Source organism: Biomphalaria glabrata, chromosome 13 (assembly GCF_947242115.1).
Source record: "Biomphalaria glabrata chromosome 13, xgBioGlab47.1, whole genome shotgun sequence".
NCBI classification, from domain to species: Eukaryota; Metazoa; Mollusca; class Gastropoda; family Planorbidae; genus Biomphalaria; species Biomphalaria glabrata.
The window spans coordinates 10,346,490-10,365,216 of record NC_074723.1 but is presented as its reverse complement, the minus strand read 5'-3'; the positions used below and the strand labels follow the sequence as shown (position 1 = coordinate 10,365,216).

At 31.5% G+C, this 18,727-nt stretch overlaps 2 protein-coding genes across 12 annotated transcripts in view; one reads left to right on the top strand and one right to left on the bottom strand.

Annotated features, from left to right (window-relative positions):
- Positions 1-154: 154 nt before the first annotated feature.
- On the top strand, positions 155-11,935 carry LOC106069587 (transmembrane protein 185A-like). 2 transcript variants are annotated; one of them, XM_013229291.2, is made up of 8 exons: positions 155-290; positions 1,070-1,146; positions 1,297-1,473; positions 2,430-2,637; positions 3,284-3,367; positions 3,503-3,679; positions 4,760-4,883; positions 5,738-11,935. In XM_013229291.2, the coding sequence occupies exons 2-8, from the start codon at positions 1,109-1,111 to the stop codon at positions 5,974-5,976; spliced, it is 1,047 nt and encodes a 348-aa protein (XP_013084745.2). In that variant the 5' UTR covers positions 155-290; positions 1,070-1,108; the 3' UTR covers positions 5,977-11,935. The 2 variants fall into 2 exon arrangements, with proteins under 2 accessions (XP_013084745.2, XP_055864972.1); XM_056008997.1 differs by having other exon boundaries at positions 179-290; positions 1,027-1,146.
- A 1,622-nt stretch (positions 11,936-13,557) lies between these two features.
- LOC106069589 (agrin-like) overlaps positions 13,558-18,727 on the bottom strand; it is a 265,314-nt gene continuing 260,144 nt past the window's right edge. For all 10 annotated transcript variants that reach the window (XM_056008987.1, XM_056008989.1, XM_056008996.1 and 7 more), the window contains one exon: positions 13,558-18,180. In XM_056008987.1, coding sequence (XP_055864962.1) covers positions 17,934-18,180 — 247 coding nt within the window. In that variant the 3' untranslated portion in view covers positions 13,558-17,933. The remainder of the gene's footprint in view (positions 18,181-18,727) is intronic.

The following is an 18,727-nucleotide window of genomic DNA, read 5'->3' as shown; positions in this document are numbered from 1 at the left end:
CAAAACTATAAGTGGCTTTCCAACTTTCGGGAACCCGCTAAAAATTTTGTAATTTCTACACACACAAAATGTTCTGTAATCAAAGAAGAGAAAAAAATGCGAAATACATTTTTTCCCATTAATTCCACTTCCGGTTCGTTTTCTTATTAAAGTATTTTCTTTAGTACACAAAATGTATATCTAGGTCTATATTTAGGAGTAATCTACTAGATCTAGAAGTGTCCTCTACTTCTGCTTACTTTGTAATTTAGATCTAGATCTAGACTCACTCACTATGTTTTACTCACTGGGTAGGATTTTGAAATGAATTAAAATAATGAGTATCTGATCACAATACTAACATCTAGTCATCTAGTTTGACTGTGTAGTGTCACAAAGTGTGTAATGTCCTAATGTGTTGACCGTGTTCGTGTTGTGTTGTCAGTGTCACTCACTCACCACTGTCAGTCAGAGTGTTGTACTTGTTGACTTGTACTAAATTATTATTTATTGTAATTTGTATTGGAATTCCAGCATTCTGAGCTTTAGAAATAGATCTACTTTCTCCTGGAGTCTACAGCATTTTTTTTCTTGAAATAAGAAGAAAATTAAATGTTAAAACAAAAAAGCCAAGATTAACTGAAGTGAAGTGTTTTCTTGCAATCATGGCACACTATTCAGTATTCTGTATTCATCCCAAAAAAAATTTTTTTCAGTCAAATTAAGTCTTGTAAATAAAGAGACAGTAGACCTACTAAATGTGTGTATATTCGAAGTACATTTTATATGATATATCTATATTAAATATTATACATATCTAATGTGAATATGTTTTACAAAACAAGTCAAGCTAGTTGTCATTAATATTAGATCATTTTCATGAGTGGATTCCCTCTCCCCACTTTGTTAGGATGCTGTGTTCCCTATAGTTTGAGAGATGTGTTAAGATTAAAGATGTGTTAAAAACGTTAATTAATAAATTAGACAATGTTCTTATAATGCCTAATTTGCTTTTAAGATTTTTTCTTTCTTTTTTTGTACCTACAGTATCTCTCAACAATGATAAAAAACTGACACATTTTATTTCTAGATCACTTTCTGAAAGATTGTAATCATTACTTGGCCTAAAATGAATTTGAAGAATTTTTTCCAAGACTTCAATCCAAGGTAGGTAATAAAATTCATTATAATTTGAGGCTAATCATGTGTACATATTTTTACATAAAATTCAAATTATTTTGTCAAATAATCTATTAAAATTTAAATTTCATTGAAAGATTGTGAGCTTAAAATTATATTATATATTTTCATCCACAGTAAATTTGTAGTTTTCACGTGCCTATTGATTTTTACCATCCTCTTCTCGCTGCGATTGGACAAGAGCATTGAATGGAGCTATTGGTTTGTTTTCTTTCCCATCTGGGTCTGGAAATTGCTGGTCTTAGTTGGTGCTTTTATAGGTAGTTCTGTCTGGTTACGGAATCCACAGTACAGGTAATTTATGTCCTCATAGACTGCTTGCTAATATTGTATTTCATAATTTAAAAGTGTTTTTTTTTTTGTGAAAACTAAGGCTTCTGGTTAGCTTTTAAAGAAATTTATTATCCCAGTAGAGCTTGATAATGTTAAAATGACAGCCTGGTCATGTGGGATTTTCTCCAGACAGTTGTCACTAGATGGTATTGAGTTCAAACCCTGCCATCCTCCTCAGACAAATATTCATTTCTGAAGAAATCCCAAACTTATAAAACAAAACAAAACATATATATATATATATTTTTTTTTCTATTTGGTTACTGAAATAGAAAAATGAATTTCGAAAAATCATTTGAAGCAAGCACCAATTCTGCTTATTGCCAATCAACTTACAGAAGGTTGAATTATATAAATATGATATGTGAATATGACAGAGTTACTTATAGATCAAAGTTATATTAGTCATTGAAATTCAGGCTGAAAAAAATACTTTAGACATAAATTGTTGGGGCTGGGTAAGTTTAAACAGAGATAATCTTGAAATGGTTGAGATTAGCTTCCACTTGATGGAAGGATATCACTATAGAGTCAAACTCTCTAGTAGGCCAACTGGGAGGAATTCTTTCCTTTGGGCACTCCAACACTTGGTGGATACTACGAAGGAGATTAGACTAAATAGTTAAATACTGAACTTTTTTGACTCTCTTGGCAAGTTGCTTGACTTTTAAAAAAAAAATCTTCATAAGCCACTCTTAGCATTTTCATGGTCAGAAGACCCAATCTAATCCTGTGCTATTATTAAGTACCCAGTTGACTATTTAAGAAATACAACAAATATTATCGTACTTGATTATTTGATGTTTTACATATTTCAGTTGTTATGATTAGTTATAATTATAAGTAGTAATCTATTGTATTGATAAATAATATAGTCCAGCAACATAATATAAATGTGCATATTCATACTTATTTAGACAGGAGGTCAGCAGTGCTAATCAGTATAAAGCTATGATTGTTTCCTGTGGGGAACACTTGGCATTGCTGATGTTTGAACTTCTTGTGGTCATCAACCTGGAGTCAGACGGCCACAACTGGCTGATAGTGTTCATTCCCCTCTTCATCCTCTCCGTCTTCTGTATAGGGGCTTGTATCTGGTGTGTGAAGAATGATAGATCTTGTGAAGTAAGTATGACCTGTATCAATCTTTACTGTTTTTGAGAGTAACCCTTTACTAAGATTGACAGTGAATCACTTAATATTTAGAACATATTTGGAAAAATATACATGTGAACTAAAGTCAAACAAAGCAAAGGCTCAGAAAAGGATTTAGAGCTTAATAAATTGAAATCATGTTAATAAAACCTTTTAATTCCATTATAGTGAAGAATTATGTAAAACTATTTATATCCAACAAGTATTAGAATACAGAATGAGGAATAATAACATGAAGAAAAAAAATCATAAATTATATTTAAAAGTAATTTCTAAGGAAACAATTTTTATACATACAAATATAAGCAAAATATAATATAATTCAACCTAAAACTAAAAAGCTGTGCAAGATCCATTATCTTTCTTTTATACTTGTAGATAGAAATATTCTCTTCAGTTTTTTCTGCTAGTTTGTGGGTCATTATAAAGTAGAAAAAAAAAGCCACGTTGAAAATAAAACAGAAGTTTTCAGTTTCTTTTTAAAAATCAAGGGAGCTATTAAATACTAAAGTTACAATTACTGAAATATGCCCTGCTACAATAATACTGCTGAATAACTATAGTAAATGCAGTCATTGTTGGTACATCAATGCCACTATTTTATTATCTATTTCAGTTGGAGCTCTTCTGTTCTGTCAATATTTTACAGTTTATTTTCCTGGCCTTACGGTTTGACAACATCATTGTCTGGAGCTGGGTTGTGAGTATTTATTCCAACAGGTTTTTTAAATCTTAGTCCTATTTATAACTTACTCGAATTTAGCTAGGGCTTGTATAATATGATACAGTAATTTTTCACTTTATTTTGAGTTGTTGTTTTTCTTTAAATTCTCAGATTGTGTTTATTCCTATCTGGATCATCATGTGCGTTGCTATGATTGGTGTCCTGTACGCTGTGGCTCTTGCCATTATTCTGCTTCGTTCTCCTGATATACTGAGTGAGCAGAGACGGGGAAATGTCTCCACCGCCATTGGCTATTCCTTTCTTGTCATTCCACTGCTAGTCTTTGAGGTAAACTAGGAAGTTACACTTCTTTGATAATCGTAAGCTTAGCTAAACAGATACAATTTCTTGGTCAAGTTGTTTTACAAGTGCAACAAATGACTTTAAAAGTTTTTCAACAAAACACCAAAGCTTGTCATGTTTAACTTGCTCAATTCCGTATTGTATGGGAATCAGAAATAAAAGTATATAAAATATTTTTTACCTTTCAGCATAAATTAGACATGTTCAGTTCAAAGCGAATTGAGTATATGTGTGGCCTTACCAGTGTTTCTAAAGTACACAGATATAATTTGTAGTCCTACCAGTATTTATAAAGTATAAAGATTTAATTTGTAGACCTACCAGTATTTCTAAAGCATACAAATATATTTGTAGGCATGCCAGTATTTCTAAAGTATACAATTATAATTTGTTGGCCTGCCAGTATTTATAAAGTGTTCAGATTTAATTTGTTGGCCTGCCAGTATGCAATAATTTTTGTTGTTGAAATAACAGTGATTCAATAAATACTTTTTAGACCTATAATTGTGTGGCAGATAAAGAAAATGCTTATTTGGTACAATTTTCTGTGTGTCAATCCCATTTATATCAGTTATCAGTTGCTACTTAATTTTACAACAATTGTAAAAGAAAAAAAATTAATTTACATTTTAATTACATTATTGAAAAGTTAATAAGTTTTTTCTTTTTAAGTTTCTCTTATATTTTCATATATTGGTTCTTGAAGTAACATCATTCCATGATATCAGTTAAAATTTGTCTTTCCCCTCCCCTCCCCCTTTGTCTTGGCTTAGTGCATACATACACAAAGAGCATGGAAATGTAATAGATCTTTTTAAAAAGTAATTAGGCCTATGGCACACACATTGATACACAATCAGGATAAATACACATTTTTATTGCATGTATAAGGGTAAGGAATGTTTTCATTAGTATATGTTCAAAATAAAACTCCCTAAAGCAAATAGCACAAAATATTTCCAACAATATTGGTAGGTCATATTCAATAATATTGAATGTGGCACAATCTGGACAGGGGCAGCTAATGATTTTTTCTTAATACATTTATTTGTTCTTTCTCTCCAGATACTGCTGGCTAATCGTTTGGATCACATCAATGACTTTGCTTTCATCACAGTATCTATCCCTTTAATCATCTCTTTGATCTCTTTGATTTGTTTGACATTTGGAGCTAAAGGAGGCAATTGCTGTAAGTAATTAGGGTATGTTGTCTCTCAAAAGTGAGTTTTTGTGGCAATAAATTGTTGTGCCCCCAAACAATTGTACTTTATGTAAACAAAAAATTATTTGTTATTAATTTGTTTAATTTAACTCTTTCTCTCCTTAAATGGACAAAACCATCATTGATTTGACCTTATTCTTTCAGTCAAATCAATGATATTACTGTCAATGCTTGCAAAGTCAGTTGTTTCATTTTCTCTCCTCCCGCAATGTTTGTAATTGATTAAAATTTAATCTTGAATAGCTTCCCTTTGTAAAGCATACAAATCTTTTTCATATTCAATGAGTTTTTACCAAAAATGAAGTTTTTAAAGAGTAGGGGTTCAAAAAGGCTCTACTTTTTTTAGATTCATGTTCCAGATGGTAGTGACATGTGGAAATAAACTCCACACAATAGTTGTATATGTTTTAGGTAGTTATATATTAAGTTTTGTGAAAAAAAGAATAGCTATGAATAAAAAAATACTTTTATTTCAATTTGGGTCATAAAATATTACCTAGATCTAGGGAGATCTAGTTCTAATGTGTCTTGTCCACAGTTGGTAAGTTTTCATTTTTAATGCCACAATCCCAAATTAAATTGCTCTTTTGTCATTGAAACATTTATTTGTTTTATATAAAAAGGGCATACATTCCCATTTAGTTCTAAACAAAATAAAACATTTTTTTTCTACAACAAAAATTTATTGAAGTTTAGTCATAACAGGCTAGTGAAATACCAATGAGCAAAAGGGATAATTCCATTGTAATGTGGAAAATAATTACAGAGTGTAAGAATTAATACTGTTTCTAAATCCAAATGTTTTTAATGGTCATTCACAGGGTGGTTTGGTATCAGGAAAGATTTCTGCCAGTTTCTTCTTGGCTTGTGTCCCTGTTTGCAAGAGTATGGTAACATTTCCTACTCCATCCAGGACAATGACCAGGATGTACAATCTCAGACGTCAACGGCCGAAAGCATAGGTGACTCTGTAGACGTGAAAGTGAAGATTAAAGGCAAAGAGGTTTCAGACCAGCCGAGGTCATCTATACCAGTGTTATCTATAGAGACCCCAGACTAATCTTTATTCGGGTGCTAAGCTAACTGGTGTTACACTGAATAATTCAAAACAGAAACATGTTCAGACCTGATAGTACACTAAATGTGATCACAGATGTACTACTGTATGGAGATATGGAAAAGGAAGAGAATGTGCTATTCTCATTTTACAGTCCAAAAATAAGTCTTTAAATTTTTCCATTTAGGTAATGCATGAGAAAATGAGTGAATTCTGCAGTGACTTGATTTCATTCTATGGTCAAATAATGCTGTGTTTGTCTACATTGATAAGAAGTAATAAAATGAATCTGCAATATGACTTTTATCCAATAATTCACAGAATTATTTTTGCTTGCTGGAAAAAACTTTCTTTCTTTCCCTTGACTCATTATGTTCAGTAAAGTTTGATGCATGTATATTGCATTACCAACCAGAGTTACAGGTCTACATATAAAGCGACCAAAATCCCCAAATGAGGTCTCACTATATTCAACAGTTCATTGATAAGGTTGTTAGAATATATGCCTTAAAAGGAGTCTTCAGTTCTTACCGGTCAAGTGCAGTGTAGGCCTCCAAAGATTATATCCATCCCACAATTTGTCTACGCATATTATGTATTTTTCTTAAAAACATATTGGTGCTTGAGGTCAACAAGGCCATGGGAAGTAACTCCGGCTTTGTTTGGTCACTGACTGGTCTACATCTTCATTGTACATACTCATTAATTTGAGAAAGGAATGCTGATTTTATGGTTCATCTATATTCTGTTTCATTTCTTTACAAATTTGAAGGGTTATGTTCCAGCCAGCAGATGACTTTGATTTTAAATTAGGTCCCGCTAGTTCGGAGTTAGTGCATCTGTGATATTTAATTCAGCTAGTAAGGTTTCACTGCAGATTTTCTACTTTTGAGTCATGGAATCAAACAAGGAGTCAGATAAAGGTTTGCTCTGCTTGCTTTGTTCAACAATGTCTTCATTCTGTTTCATTACATTTATTTTTTGTTGTTAATCTCCTTTAGCTCTATTTTAACAAGTTTTAGCTCTGTCTCATTAAGAGCTGACCTTTGTGTTTAAGTCTCAAGAAAATTCCTTTACTATACCTTGAACCCAGGATGTTTGTATTTAAGCAGTTTAGCACTTGACCAATGTACTACCTATCCTGTGTCTAATTTCTAATTGTTTAAATAATTGTTTTTAGTTGTTTTTTTTTTTTTTAATTTTGTATTTGATGTAGTAATAATTTTCTCAATTAGTAAATTAATAATAATTATAAATTTGTAACATTCATATATTAATTTTTTATTGCTGTAAAACTTTTAAGGATTTTTTTAATCTTTGCTCTGACTTGTTTTGCAAAAAGAACTTAGTAGTTAAAGGATTTTGTCTTATTGTGATATAACCCGAGTTGTTAAAGTTTTCCGTATGGATAATTAATATTATTATTATGTGGGTCAATGTCTTGTAGCATCAAGAACTTGTGCCCCAAAAAAAACTGTTTTGCAGCTCGTTCTCAAGCTAAATTATGTCTCAAACTTGCTATTGATTTAATGTGGTCATATTTTTACTTAGATGGTACTCAGTTTGTGCTGTTTTTCTCTCAGGAATTGACTATATATTGTTGTATTTAAACTTATTTTTAGTATGCCTGTTGATAGAATGGAATGTCATTCCTGCTTACTTGAATGTATGCAATCTTAATTCATGCATAATTTATGTGATTCTAGATGTACTTTTGTAGAATTAAAAACTATCCATTCAGTGCTAAAAGTACTTATCATATATTTTGATTCAATTTAAACTGCAAAACTGTACATTGGACCTTTTTTTGTTTTTCAAAATTTTGTCATGCTACTTCTCACTATTTGTTGAACTTTAAATGTATTGCTCATTTTGGGGAAAGTAGTCAATTTTTGTAAGCTTTAATGCAGTTACAATTATATCCATTTTTTAACTTTCAACATCATAGAGAAATTTTTTTATGAATCAATTTTTTTTTCTGTTTCATCTGAGTAAGTAAATAAAAAACAAATCAAAATAATAATGGCAATGTCTCCAGTCCAAAGATTAAGGATGAGTGTAGTGTTTAGGTAACATGAACTGCAAGGCGCATACTTTTTTTTTTTTTTTTTTTTTGTGAAATTTGTAAGAATTTAAGTTTATTGGTCAATATTTTGTGTCTAATGATTGAATGAGTGCTTTTCTTGTATAAAATTGATTTATTCATAAAGTGCTATTGATTGGGTTAAATTATCACCTGAGATTTAATAACATACACAGATGTTTTAAATAGAACAAGAGAACCAATAGAAGATTGCCCACATACTAATAACATACTTGAGACAATCATGTGAACACACTGAACATTTGAACAAGGGAGACTACATAAAGAACAACAAAAACACACACAACCTCCTCCCCAGTCTGGAGTTACATATATATTTAGACATAAATACACATATAAATGTAAAGTCCTCCCGTGTTTGAGGTCAGTCTTATAGTTCTTGTGGATCTGACCACTCGGCGTGACCTAGTTGTAGATGCTGTTGACCCATGTGACTGATCTTGTGCATGGCTCTCAGGTGCTTAGGCTGTTGACCCATATGACTGATCTTGTGCATGGCTCTTGGGTGCCTATGCTGTTGACCCATGTGACTGATCTTGTGCATGTCTCTCAGGTACCTAGGCCATTATTTCATCAGTGCATTCACAGGTGTAAGACTATAAGCAAGTTGAAATATAATGCTTTATGGCATCAGCCATTCCTTGCCAGGATATTAGATAGACTCTCCCGAGCTCTTTTCAGACATTCTTCTAATTGTAGTGACTTGGACCCTACTACTCTTTCACCTTTAAATAGAAGTCCCTCCTGAAGTGACATTTGGGCTCTGAAATTAGAATAAGTTATTAGCTCATTCACTAGTAGATGCTTGCCTTCTGGCCAACTTTGATTAATTGTAATTTGAAATTTTTGAAGCGTCCTATCTTTCTCAGTTTCCTCTTTAAGTCTTTCCTCACCAGTTAATAGAAAACTGGCCATATTTATAAGTTTAAACTCTCCTTAATTGTTTACTGATGAATTTAAATGCACTCTTGAAAGTGCATCAGCCAGATACATTTCTTTTCCTTGTCTATAAACTACTGTTATATCATAGTCTTGTATACACAGCGTCATTCTCTGCAGTCTTCTGTTATATCATAGTCTTGTATACACAACGTCATTCTCTGCAGTCTTCGAGGAGCAGCTGAGTGGGCTTTAGCCATTATTGTTTCAATGGGTTTGTGATCATTCTCAATAGTTGTATGTCGACCAAATGTATATTGGTGGAACTTATCCAAAGCAAATAAAATAGCTAGCACTTCTTTCTCTATCTGTGCGTATCTAGTCTCAGTACCAATCAAAGATTAACTTGCGTAAGCTATGGGTTTACTTTACTGCATTAAGTTGGTGGCCAGACCATTTTGAATAGAATCACACTGTACAGTCAATTCTTTAATTTGGATTGTAGAATGCTAGTACAGGAGCTTGAGTCACTATAAATTGTATGTCATAGAATGCACTGTCATGCTTTTAAGACCATGACTAAGGGATATTTGTAGCTGCCGAATGGGTTTAATGACATTTGATAGTCTGGGTAGAAATTTAGCCAGTTCACAAAATTTATATTTGCGCTGTTTACTGTTACGAGCAGCTATTTGTTGTAGGATATTTTTGTGAGCAGAAACAGCAATGGCCTCAACCTGAGATGATGATGCATCAGATGTATCTGTCTCTAGTACCTTTAGTTGCTAGTCAGCAGCTTCATTTTCTTGCAAATTTCAATTTAAGTCTTGAACTTTGATTAAGTTCTTTTTTTAAGTTCTTGTGTCTTTGATGCCAACTATCATTCAGTCTGTTATAAGTGACTTTTCGACATGGTCACGAAAATTGCACGTTTTAGCAAGTGTGCATAGAGCTAGTAAATAGTCCTTGACAGTCTGGAGTTAAATAAAAACAGGAATACATATATAAATGTAACAGAATGCATCCTTCCACTCCACTTCAAATGTTTCTTGCTTTAATAAACAGTTTGTGAAAGACCCTGGTGCTCTGAACAACATGGCTTCTTTTTAGGTTTCTTTTGTTTTTATATTCCAAAGTATTAAATAAATCTTTGTTTTTTTTTAAAAGCTCTGACTTTGGCTTGGAGCAAAGGCAATAACAAAATCTTTTATTTGTCAGTCTGGTTCTGATGATGTATTATTTGAACTGGTATTGGAACATTGTATCTAAAGCATATCATTTTATTTTTTGCTTTCTGACTTTTTGTTGTTTACATTTTTGATAGGAATTGATTTTATGTGTATCCATTATTTTGTTTATTTCAAATTGTTTCAATGAGGTTGACCATGCTCTGTTTTAGATGAAAATTGTAAATTTTGTACAAAAAGATGATGTGACTAAATAATATAAAAATTTATGAAAGAACTTGTTTCTTATTTATCTAGCTCCAGTGAATTCCAATGTAGTTTTAGCATTGCAAGTCAAGACAAATGGTGGAGAGAATAATGGAAGATAAGAAAGTGCCATGTGAAACCAATGAGTTTAGCATAATACAGTATAATACTTCTCAAATACCCACAGAATTTCAGTGCATTTACTTACACATGAAAAATAAAATGCCATATTAGTGATGAATTTTTAACATTTCAATATGAGATGATTTTAAGCTACTGATACAGTTTACCTCTTTTCTTTAGGATGTAGAAATTATGTTTGCATTATGCAGTATCTTGTGGTAGAGTTGATATTTTATATTAATCAAATATTAGGAAGCTCTTTATTACTACTACAGGTACTTTGAAAGTAAAATGACTAAAAAAAAACAACAACCCTAGTTTAGTTAGTATTTCATAAAATTTGTTTCTTCAGGCCCTTTGACAAAGATTTCTTTGTTACTGGGTATTTTGTTTAAAATAGCCTGGAGTTAAGTTCTAATTTACAAAGTATTTAGAGAAATTTTCTAATGTTATGTTTCCCAAACTTTTTCCTTAATGGAACACTTGCCACATTCTGTGCATTTTGCAGAACACTTTTTTATTTTTTTTAGAGATATTAATTCACATGGTGGCCTACTAGTAATTTTTCCAGTAGTTTGTGGAACATCTATTCAGGCCTTGCAGAAAACTAGGTTTCCTCAGAACACAGTTTGGGAAACACTATTCTAAGGAGATGAATGTGTTTAAATAACACAATTTATTAACATTGTCATACAGCTGTCATTTTCTTTCATGTAAACATCCTTTAAAGCCAGGTATTTCCCAGATAGACACTGTAATACAATATTACAGGTTGTTTTTTTAATTAAAATTATGAAGAACTATTATTTAGTGAAATAAGCTTGAAACAAAAAGATGTCAAGTGTAGCCCCAGATGTGTGAGTGAAAGCAGTATTTTGACATACTCAAATGTGTATAAAAATGTTTCCTTATGAGATCCTCAATGTAATCACGAAGAATCAAAAACTGGACAAAGTTTAAAGTTTCAAATAAATGTGAGAGTTTTAGATTTGGAATAGCTGTTTAGTGTGATGGTTACAATCTTATAGTTTATGATTCCGAAAGAGGAAATTAAAACCATGCTAACGAGATCAAACATTTTTTCTTTATTGAAAAATATTTTTTGAAACATTTGTTACGTATGATTTAACGAAAAATATTCTTTAAAGGACTTCCCATCTTAAACATTTATCACTAGTGTAAAGGGTTATATTATTAAAAGTTTATTCTAATGTTTTATTGTTATTAATGAGGAAAATTGAATTTGTAAACTATAAAGCATTTTATTACAGTTTCCTTATAGATTCTTAGGATGTTTTATTAAAGATCTAGCATTGCTAGTTTATAACCTAACATAGAACTAGAATTCAACTTCATATGTTTTTATTGTTATGTACAAAATTGTAATAAAGATAACATTTATTTGACTTAATTATTCTGTGTTGAATTTCTTCACTTTGTGAAAACCTTTTGTCTGAATTTGAATTCTGACATTGTAGTTAAAAAAAGTCTTTTGTCCCATCTCAATCCCAATTTTTATCTAAATATATATATATATTTATTTTCTATCTCATCTCTGCCTGCCTGTCTTGCTCATCTGCTGGGCCAATCATCCCCTCTTTTTCTTTCCTTGGGTGTTCCAGGTGAAGGCTTGCCTTGTAATGTTGGGTGCAGATTTATAAAGTGTGTGACTTAACCATCTCCAATGTCTCTGAAGGATATCTACTTCAATTGATAGTGGAAAATTCTATGCATCTTGGTATGAATGGGCTACTTAACATTAAGATTCGCAGATCATTGTGCCACCAGCCTAGTTCTGTCTCTTCATTATCTCCTGTGGCCCAATGAAATTGTTAAGATAGTATTTTTAAGAATCAAATGAATTTTTCCCCTGGCACTAGGAATGAGAGCCATGGTCCTTACTGAAAAGTTCCTATCAAGTGAAAAGTCCTTCCATTCTTCAATACCATCCACTGAGACTAGGGGTCATATTATGTGAGGTGCCACATGTCACTGATAACAATGGAGGTTATTGTGACACTATTATGGTACAGCACAATGAAATCCAAGCTCTTAAATTTATTTATATATATTTATATGTAGATGTAGAAAAGAAAACCTAAATGGACCACTGCCGGACAATTGTTATGTCTATGCTAGATGTGACAAAATATGTAGGTCACAGATGGGACTTCATAGCCACCTGAAGTTCTATACTCCTTATTAATCTTTTGACTTGAATAAAAGCTTCAATATTATATATAGACTGCTTTATCTTCAATATTTCTTGATTCAATTCAATTATATTGTGTCCAGTATATCTAAAATATATTTAAGGCATATATTAATTCTTCCAGCTATGTTGTATTATTTATTGTTATATAGTCTTTAACTGTAGTCTGTGATTTATTATTTATTAAAACCTATAAAAATCAGCATGCATTAAATATTAGTGTCACTAGATCCATTTCTAGAATCACCAAGTTAAACAACACAGTGCCAGCTGAACAATAGGCAGGAACTTTTTCACATATTTAAAATGCACCATCACTCATACCTATCTGCAACTTTATAAGTAACTAAATCCAAACAGATGCAGTGAAAGCAAATTAAAAAAACAAATACCTTAGATATCTAAAGTTGTCTGTTTCTAAACTTAGTTTGGGTATTACAAAACACAAGCGGTTGAGCATTAACTGATCTAAAAGTAAAGTTTCCCTTTCAGAACTTGCGATCTATGGGGCAGATGATGTTAAGGTCATCTGTTTCTATGGCCATGGTTAACAAGCAGGGTGTGATGTGACCAGCACAATGACCAACCACCTCCATTTTACCCATTAGAGTTGGGTGGACTCAGGACGCAGAGATTCAAACTGATCTAAGGATTGATAAAATCCATCAGAAAAATATTGGTGAGTCCACTAAAAAATTTCAAAGTAATCCCAGATACCCAGATAAATTTATACTGTGAATTTTCCAAGAAATTAAACTTGGAAAAAAAAAACTTGTTCTTTCACACTTAATTTAAGTATTAAGACAAACAGAGAAATAAATAAAGCAACACTGTTTCTAATATTTCATTAGTTAAACATTGTATATGATTTGGGATTACATAGCTTATAATTTTCACATTGTTAAACATACATACATACAAGTTTGGAATAGAAACGCATACAGTTCAAAAGTCAAATGTTGGGAATGTCATTGAATACATACGTGATATGTACACAATGATACAAACATGACTAACAAAACATTCAAACCAAAAAAAAACATAAAATAGGAAAAGACTCAATGTCAAATAAAAAAATTATTAAAAAATTCAATCTTGGCAGAAGAACAAAACAATAATTAAAAAAAAACTATTACAAAGTTGTTTAAAGTAGACAAATGAGTGTAATAAACACGGGAGGTAACTCTTCTACTTTGTTGATTATGCTAGAACAATGCTCAAAACAAGTTTTTCTTTAACGAATTATTTAAGTAAAATATTAAGAGAATTTAAAGTCAATGTGTGTGAGGTACTGAATTACATTGTTAAGTGACTGTGCCATCAGATGTCAAAACTAGTATGAAAAGTTTGATTAAACCGACTTTGGCAAAAAGTGGGGATAGCTGACATAGCATATATATGAAATTACCTAAAGATGAAGATACACTTTCAGTATGGAATGTCATGTCTAACCCAAGGCATCATTGAATATGTTTTTCTTTGTATTTAAATGATCCTATAAAATTCTATGGCCCTTGATTATCACATTTTTTCTCAATATAAAATGTATTCTTTTGAGATTGATATAAATATTGTTTGATTACAACCAATACCTAAACAAGGGGAAATCAGGAGAGTTAATGTCACTGAGTATAAACACATAAAAGTTACATGCATATAATAAATGTATAATATATTTATGAATACATCAACCTGAATAGCCACTGTATTTGTTGCTTCTTGTAGCATAATACCACTTGTAAATGGTATGAATTTATAATGATGTTATCTGTAGGCCTATCTAGAAGTCATGAAGCAAATAAAAACTTTATAATTTTGAATGTAGAAGTTGTCAATATAAAATTTGTTAGCTAAAAAACTAACTACTTAGCTCCAGAAATTGTATCTTGAAACAAAAGATGTGAATGTGATCAAAAGTAAAAGCTGATTTCATTTTCAGTCTTCATACATTTGTTTTTACACATTAGTTTTTTACTTGCAACTAAATGTTAAAGACTTTTGTATACATTCAAATTTGTTAGTTGTCCTTGAGTCTTACTAGCTAACTCACTTTAATTTATTATAGAAACCATCTCCAAATAATTCTTCTTTCATATAACTGTTACGCAGAAAAAAATTATAATAAAGAATTTTAAATATTTTTAAATGAAAGTATCATTCAGGCATACTAATAGGCTTGTTCTCTCATGTGTAAAAAAAAAAAATTCATATCTGATGAAACTATTCACTTTAGTCATCATATGAACAGGTCCACCAGTTTGAGCTAAATTGATGCAATAAGTTCCCACATAACCTTTGATGAACATTTAAAATGAACAACTTGCATGAAATGTTTCAATGAAATGACTTTGAGAAACAAACACAACATGGCACTTAGACTCTTTCAAGTTCAGAGTTGTTACCATGGAAACAAACAAAAAAAAAGACAACTATACATAGGATCAAAACCTAAACTAAGTTTTCATCACAAAATAAACAAATGATCTAGCACACTAAACTGTCGTAAATTTAGGTCTATTTTAACATTAAGCAATTCAGTCATAAAATGACAGCGAATGTTTTCAAACCCAAATTTAAAAACATTTCATACATTTTTGTACTAGGATGACAGATGTACATTTAGAGCATTTCATAAACATGAACCATCCACATGTAAAAAGTGTAATTAACTTCACTTAGATCCATGCTTGTTACTTATGATGGGCCATTTCATTTTAGAAAACATAAAGACAGATGTTTGTTCCACTACATACAAATGTTTAGACAGTGATAAAAATATAAAAGAGTGCTTCATTTTTTTCTTGACTAAACTTCAATCCAAACTGAAAGGAAACAGAATAATTCAAAAACACACGTTTAAAGATTCCCATTAATCACAACTTAACAGTGCAAAGATATTTTTCACAACATAATCATGGAATCTGAAAGAAGAAGGAACATCACATGACCCCCATCACATGATTAAGACATCAACACAACAAAAGTCCCATCACATGACCAAGATTTCATCACAAAATCAAAACAACATGATCACATGACCAGAACACATTATTTCTTCCAGGGCTCAAACTGAACAAAAAATGTATGTCTTGCTTTAAATATCTTCTTGAATTAAATTACACTCATTGACACAGGAGTATACGTCTATGGGTGTTACAGAAAAGTTAAAAGTCACATTGGAACCAGCTATATACATGGCTCTGTCCTGGAGGCACAATCAAACATCAAAGTTTTAATCAATCTATTAATCAAAATAAAACATATAGAAAATATTTTTAATAAAAAAAAAAAAAAATTACAGATAAGTCAAGATTAAGAGACTTATAGAAATACACATGACCTATGTAAAACAGACATGTTTATCAAGCTGGTAATAAGGTTGTAGCTTCAGTGTCTATCCGCTATTCATGCTAGATGTAGTAAAAAGATCGACAACTTGAAGCATAAACCTATAAATTAGTCATGGCTCAAATGATGTGTCATAAACAATAATGTAACCTATTTTACTATTTTGCTTAAGTAGTGCCTTAAAAACATACTGTAAGTCTGGTCACATCTTGGCAATGCTGTGACATAGAAACATACTCTACATACATTATATTTAGCAATAGCAACACAGTTTCAAAGTAAATTTGTAAATTGATGAATGGTCAGCCAACACTACTTCATCAACTGTCCTGTAGTAATGCTATACATTTTTTTTTTTAGATTAGTCTTTCAGACAAAAGTACAAAATGGAATGTTACTAGTTAAAGACCATAGTCAGACATAATTGCAGGGGGAGAGATATTGGAATGACTAAACTGTTTCCGATCCATCAAACAACTGTTGCCGAAGATTTCTACCACTTGAATCCAATGTATAAATAACATGCAGACACACAAATGGCACTCCTCTATCTGCTTACATCATTCTAAACTAAAACATAAATGTTTTTCAGTAACACAGAATCTCAGTAAAAGTGTTTGTTTCTATTTACACCAATATCTATTAAAGCCCAACAATGGAATCATATATTTTAGTGACGCACAAATGAGTATGAGCTAAATTTGATATGTACTTTGCTTTCTAATGATTTTTTTAAGGACTTGAACGCAAAAACCCCAAAAAAACATTAGTTTAACATCTTACTCCCCTTCCCAATGAAAGAAAAAAATGTTTCAAGGTTGCAAGCAATTTTTGCATTTATGCTACTACTTCAATTTACATATTAACATAACTTTTATTTTTTTCTCAGGCAATTTTAGAGCTTGGTATAGGACCCTACAGATATGTCAAGCTCAAGATTTAAGAAAGCAAAGTTTTAAGGTAGCTCACTCTGAGGTTTTACTGTAATAATGGTTGTCAACTTGGTTTCAAAACATTTTTGGCAGTTTAATAAATAATTAGTAATACTTTTTTTTTAGAGCACTCATTTAAAAAAAAAACATACACGCTCACAATTATATGGATGTGATAATGTCAGATTCTAAATTTGGGACCTATCAAATGTCAGTTTATTCCAAACATTTGACAGTGTTCCAGAAAACCTCTAATATTTTAACCTCTTCCCAAATAACACCACCACTTTTACTGGCACAATAAATCCCCAAATATTTGATACATAAGTTTTTTACAGTCTGTAGTTGAAAGTCTAAAAACTACTTAGGAGTAACTAATTATGATAAATGATATCAGACACAGTCGTATATTTACCACATATATACTGAAATTCACATATGTACTAAAACTAACATAGTAGCCATCTCTTTACTAGTACAATAAAAAAAACAAAAAACGTAAATAGCCAACCTTATTTCTCTCTCCCAAACTTGCTAATCACACTAAGCATCAACACTTGACTATATAGGCCTATATTTAGCAAAATTTAAGTTCTAGTTTCAAGTAACACAAGTTTTAACAGAAGAAAGAAAAATTTTGGTCTTACATTGAAAACAAACCAAAAATTCATACCACTTTATCATGGGAGTTGTTTCTAATCACTTTGTTTCATATTTGAATATAATTTTGAATATTAATAAAAATGTTATTCAAAAGCCAGAAAACTCAAAATTGAAATTGATTGAACTTAGTGTAAAAAAAAAACAAGTTTCTGTAAAGCTGCGTCTAAGAATCCATCATAATACATTGAAACCATGCTGCAAAATATCAACAATGTTCCCCAAAGACTATCCTTCACTGACCATTAGTTATCTACTCCAGCCCAATATTAGGTACAGAAGACAATAGTGGAACTCTGGCTCAGTCTGTCACTGACAAGATGGAGTTGCTGGTTGTTGACTGTCACTTCATTTATGCAGCCAACAAAGTTTTTCATGGTTGGAAGCTCCCAGGCCAGGGAGTCTCGTCCACCAATCCAGAGGATGCCATCTGTATCCAGCTGCTGGGAGCTTATGGGGAAAGTATCTCTGACAGGCTCTTCATTATCTACTTGCACTGTTGCGATTCTATGTTGTCTGTTGATACAAAATAAATTTTGAAATGAAATAATTAAATGGTTCATTTTAAAATTTTTATAAGAAAAAAAACACCAAGTGGGATGTGTGGCAGAGAGTTGTGTTTTCTAAAGGCAAAACAGAAATTTTTTTTTTCTTAGAAACCCTCCATTAGTGCACTAAAATTGTTACAACATTAAATGTGCGATCCCAAAAAAAAATTAATAAAATCAGTGGCAACACATCAGTTTGAAAAGGCAAGGTCAGAAGTTTTAAAGAGAGATGTTGCGCTTTCTTTTTTTCTTGCTTGAAAAGGGAGAGGGGGTTTGAGGGGGGAGGGGGGGGAGGGGAATAAGTAAAAAAAAGTAAGAAAAAGATTTTCTGCATAATATTTAACCCTTTTTTCCTAAATAATTTGTTTTTGTTCTTGATTCTGATGTCAAATATGAGGATTTTTACATTCTATCCTATACCAGCAGATCCTGAACTAGGGGAAGACAGTCCAAAGCTAGTACATTACCACATGACCAGGCAGCTAATATGATAATTAATTTTATTCTTTTAATAT

Bases quoted from the DNA above. Each gene is read 5' to 3' on its own strand.
- LOC106069587 (XM_013229291.2), top strand. From the start codon at position 1,109: ATGAATTTGAAGAATTTTTTCCAAGACTTCAATCCAAG. The intron at 2,638-3,283 runs GTAAGTATGACC...TATCTATTTCAG, and splicing joins AGAATGATAGATCTTGTGAA to TTGGAGCTCTTCTGTTCTGT. The intron at 3,680-4,759 runs GTAAACTAGGAA...CTTTCTCTCCAG, and splicing joins TTCCACTGCTAGTCTTTGAG to ATACTGCTGGCTAATCGTTT.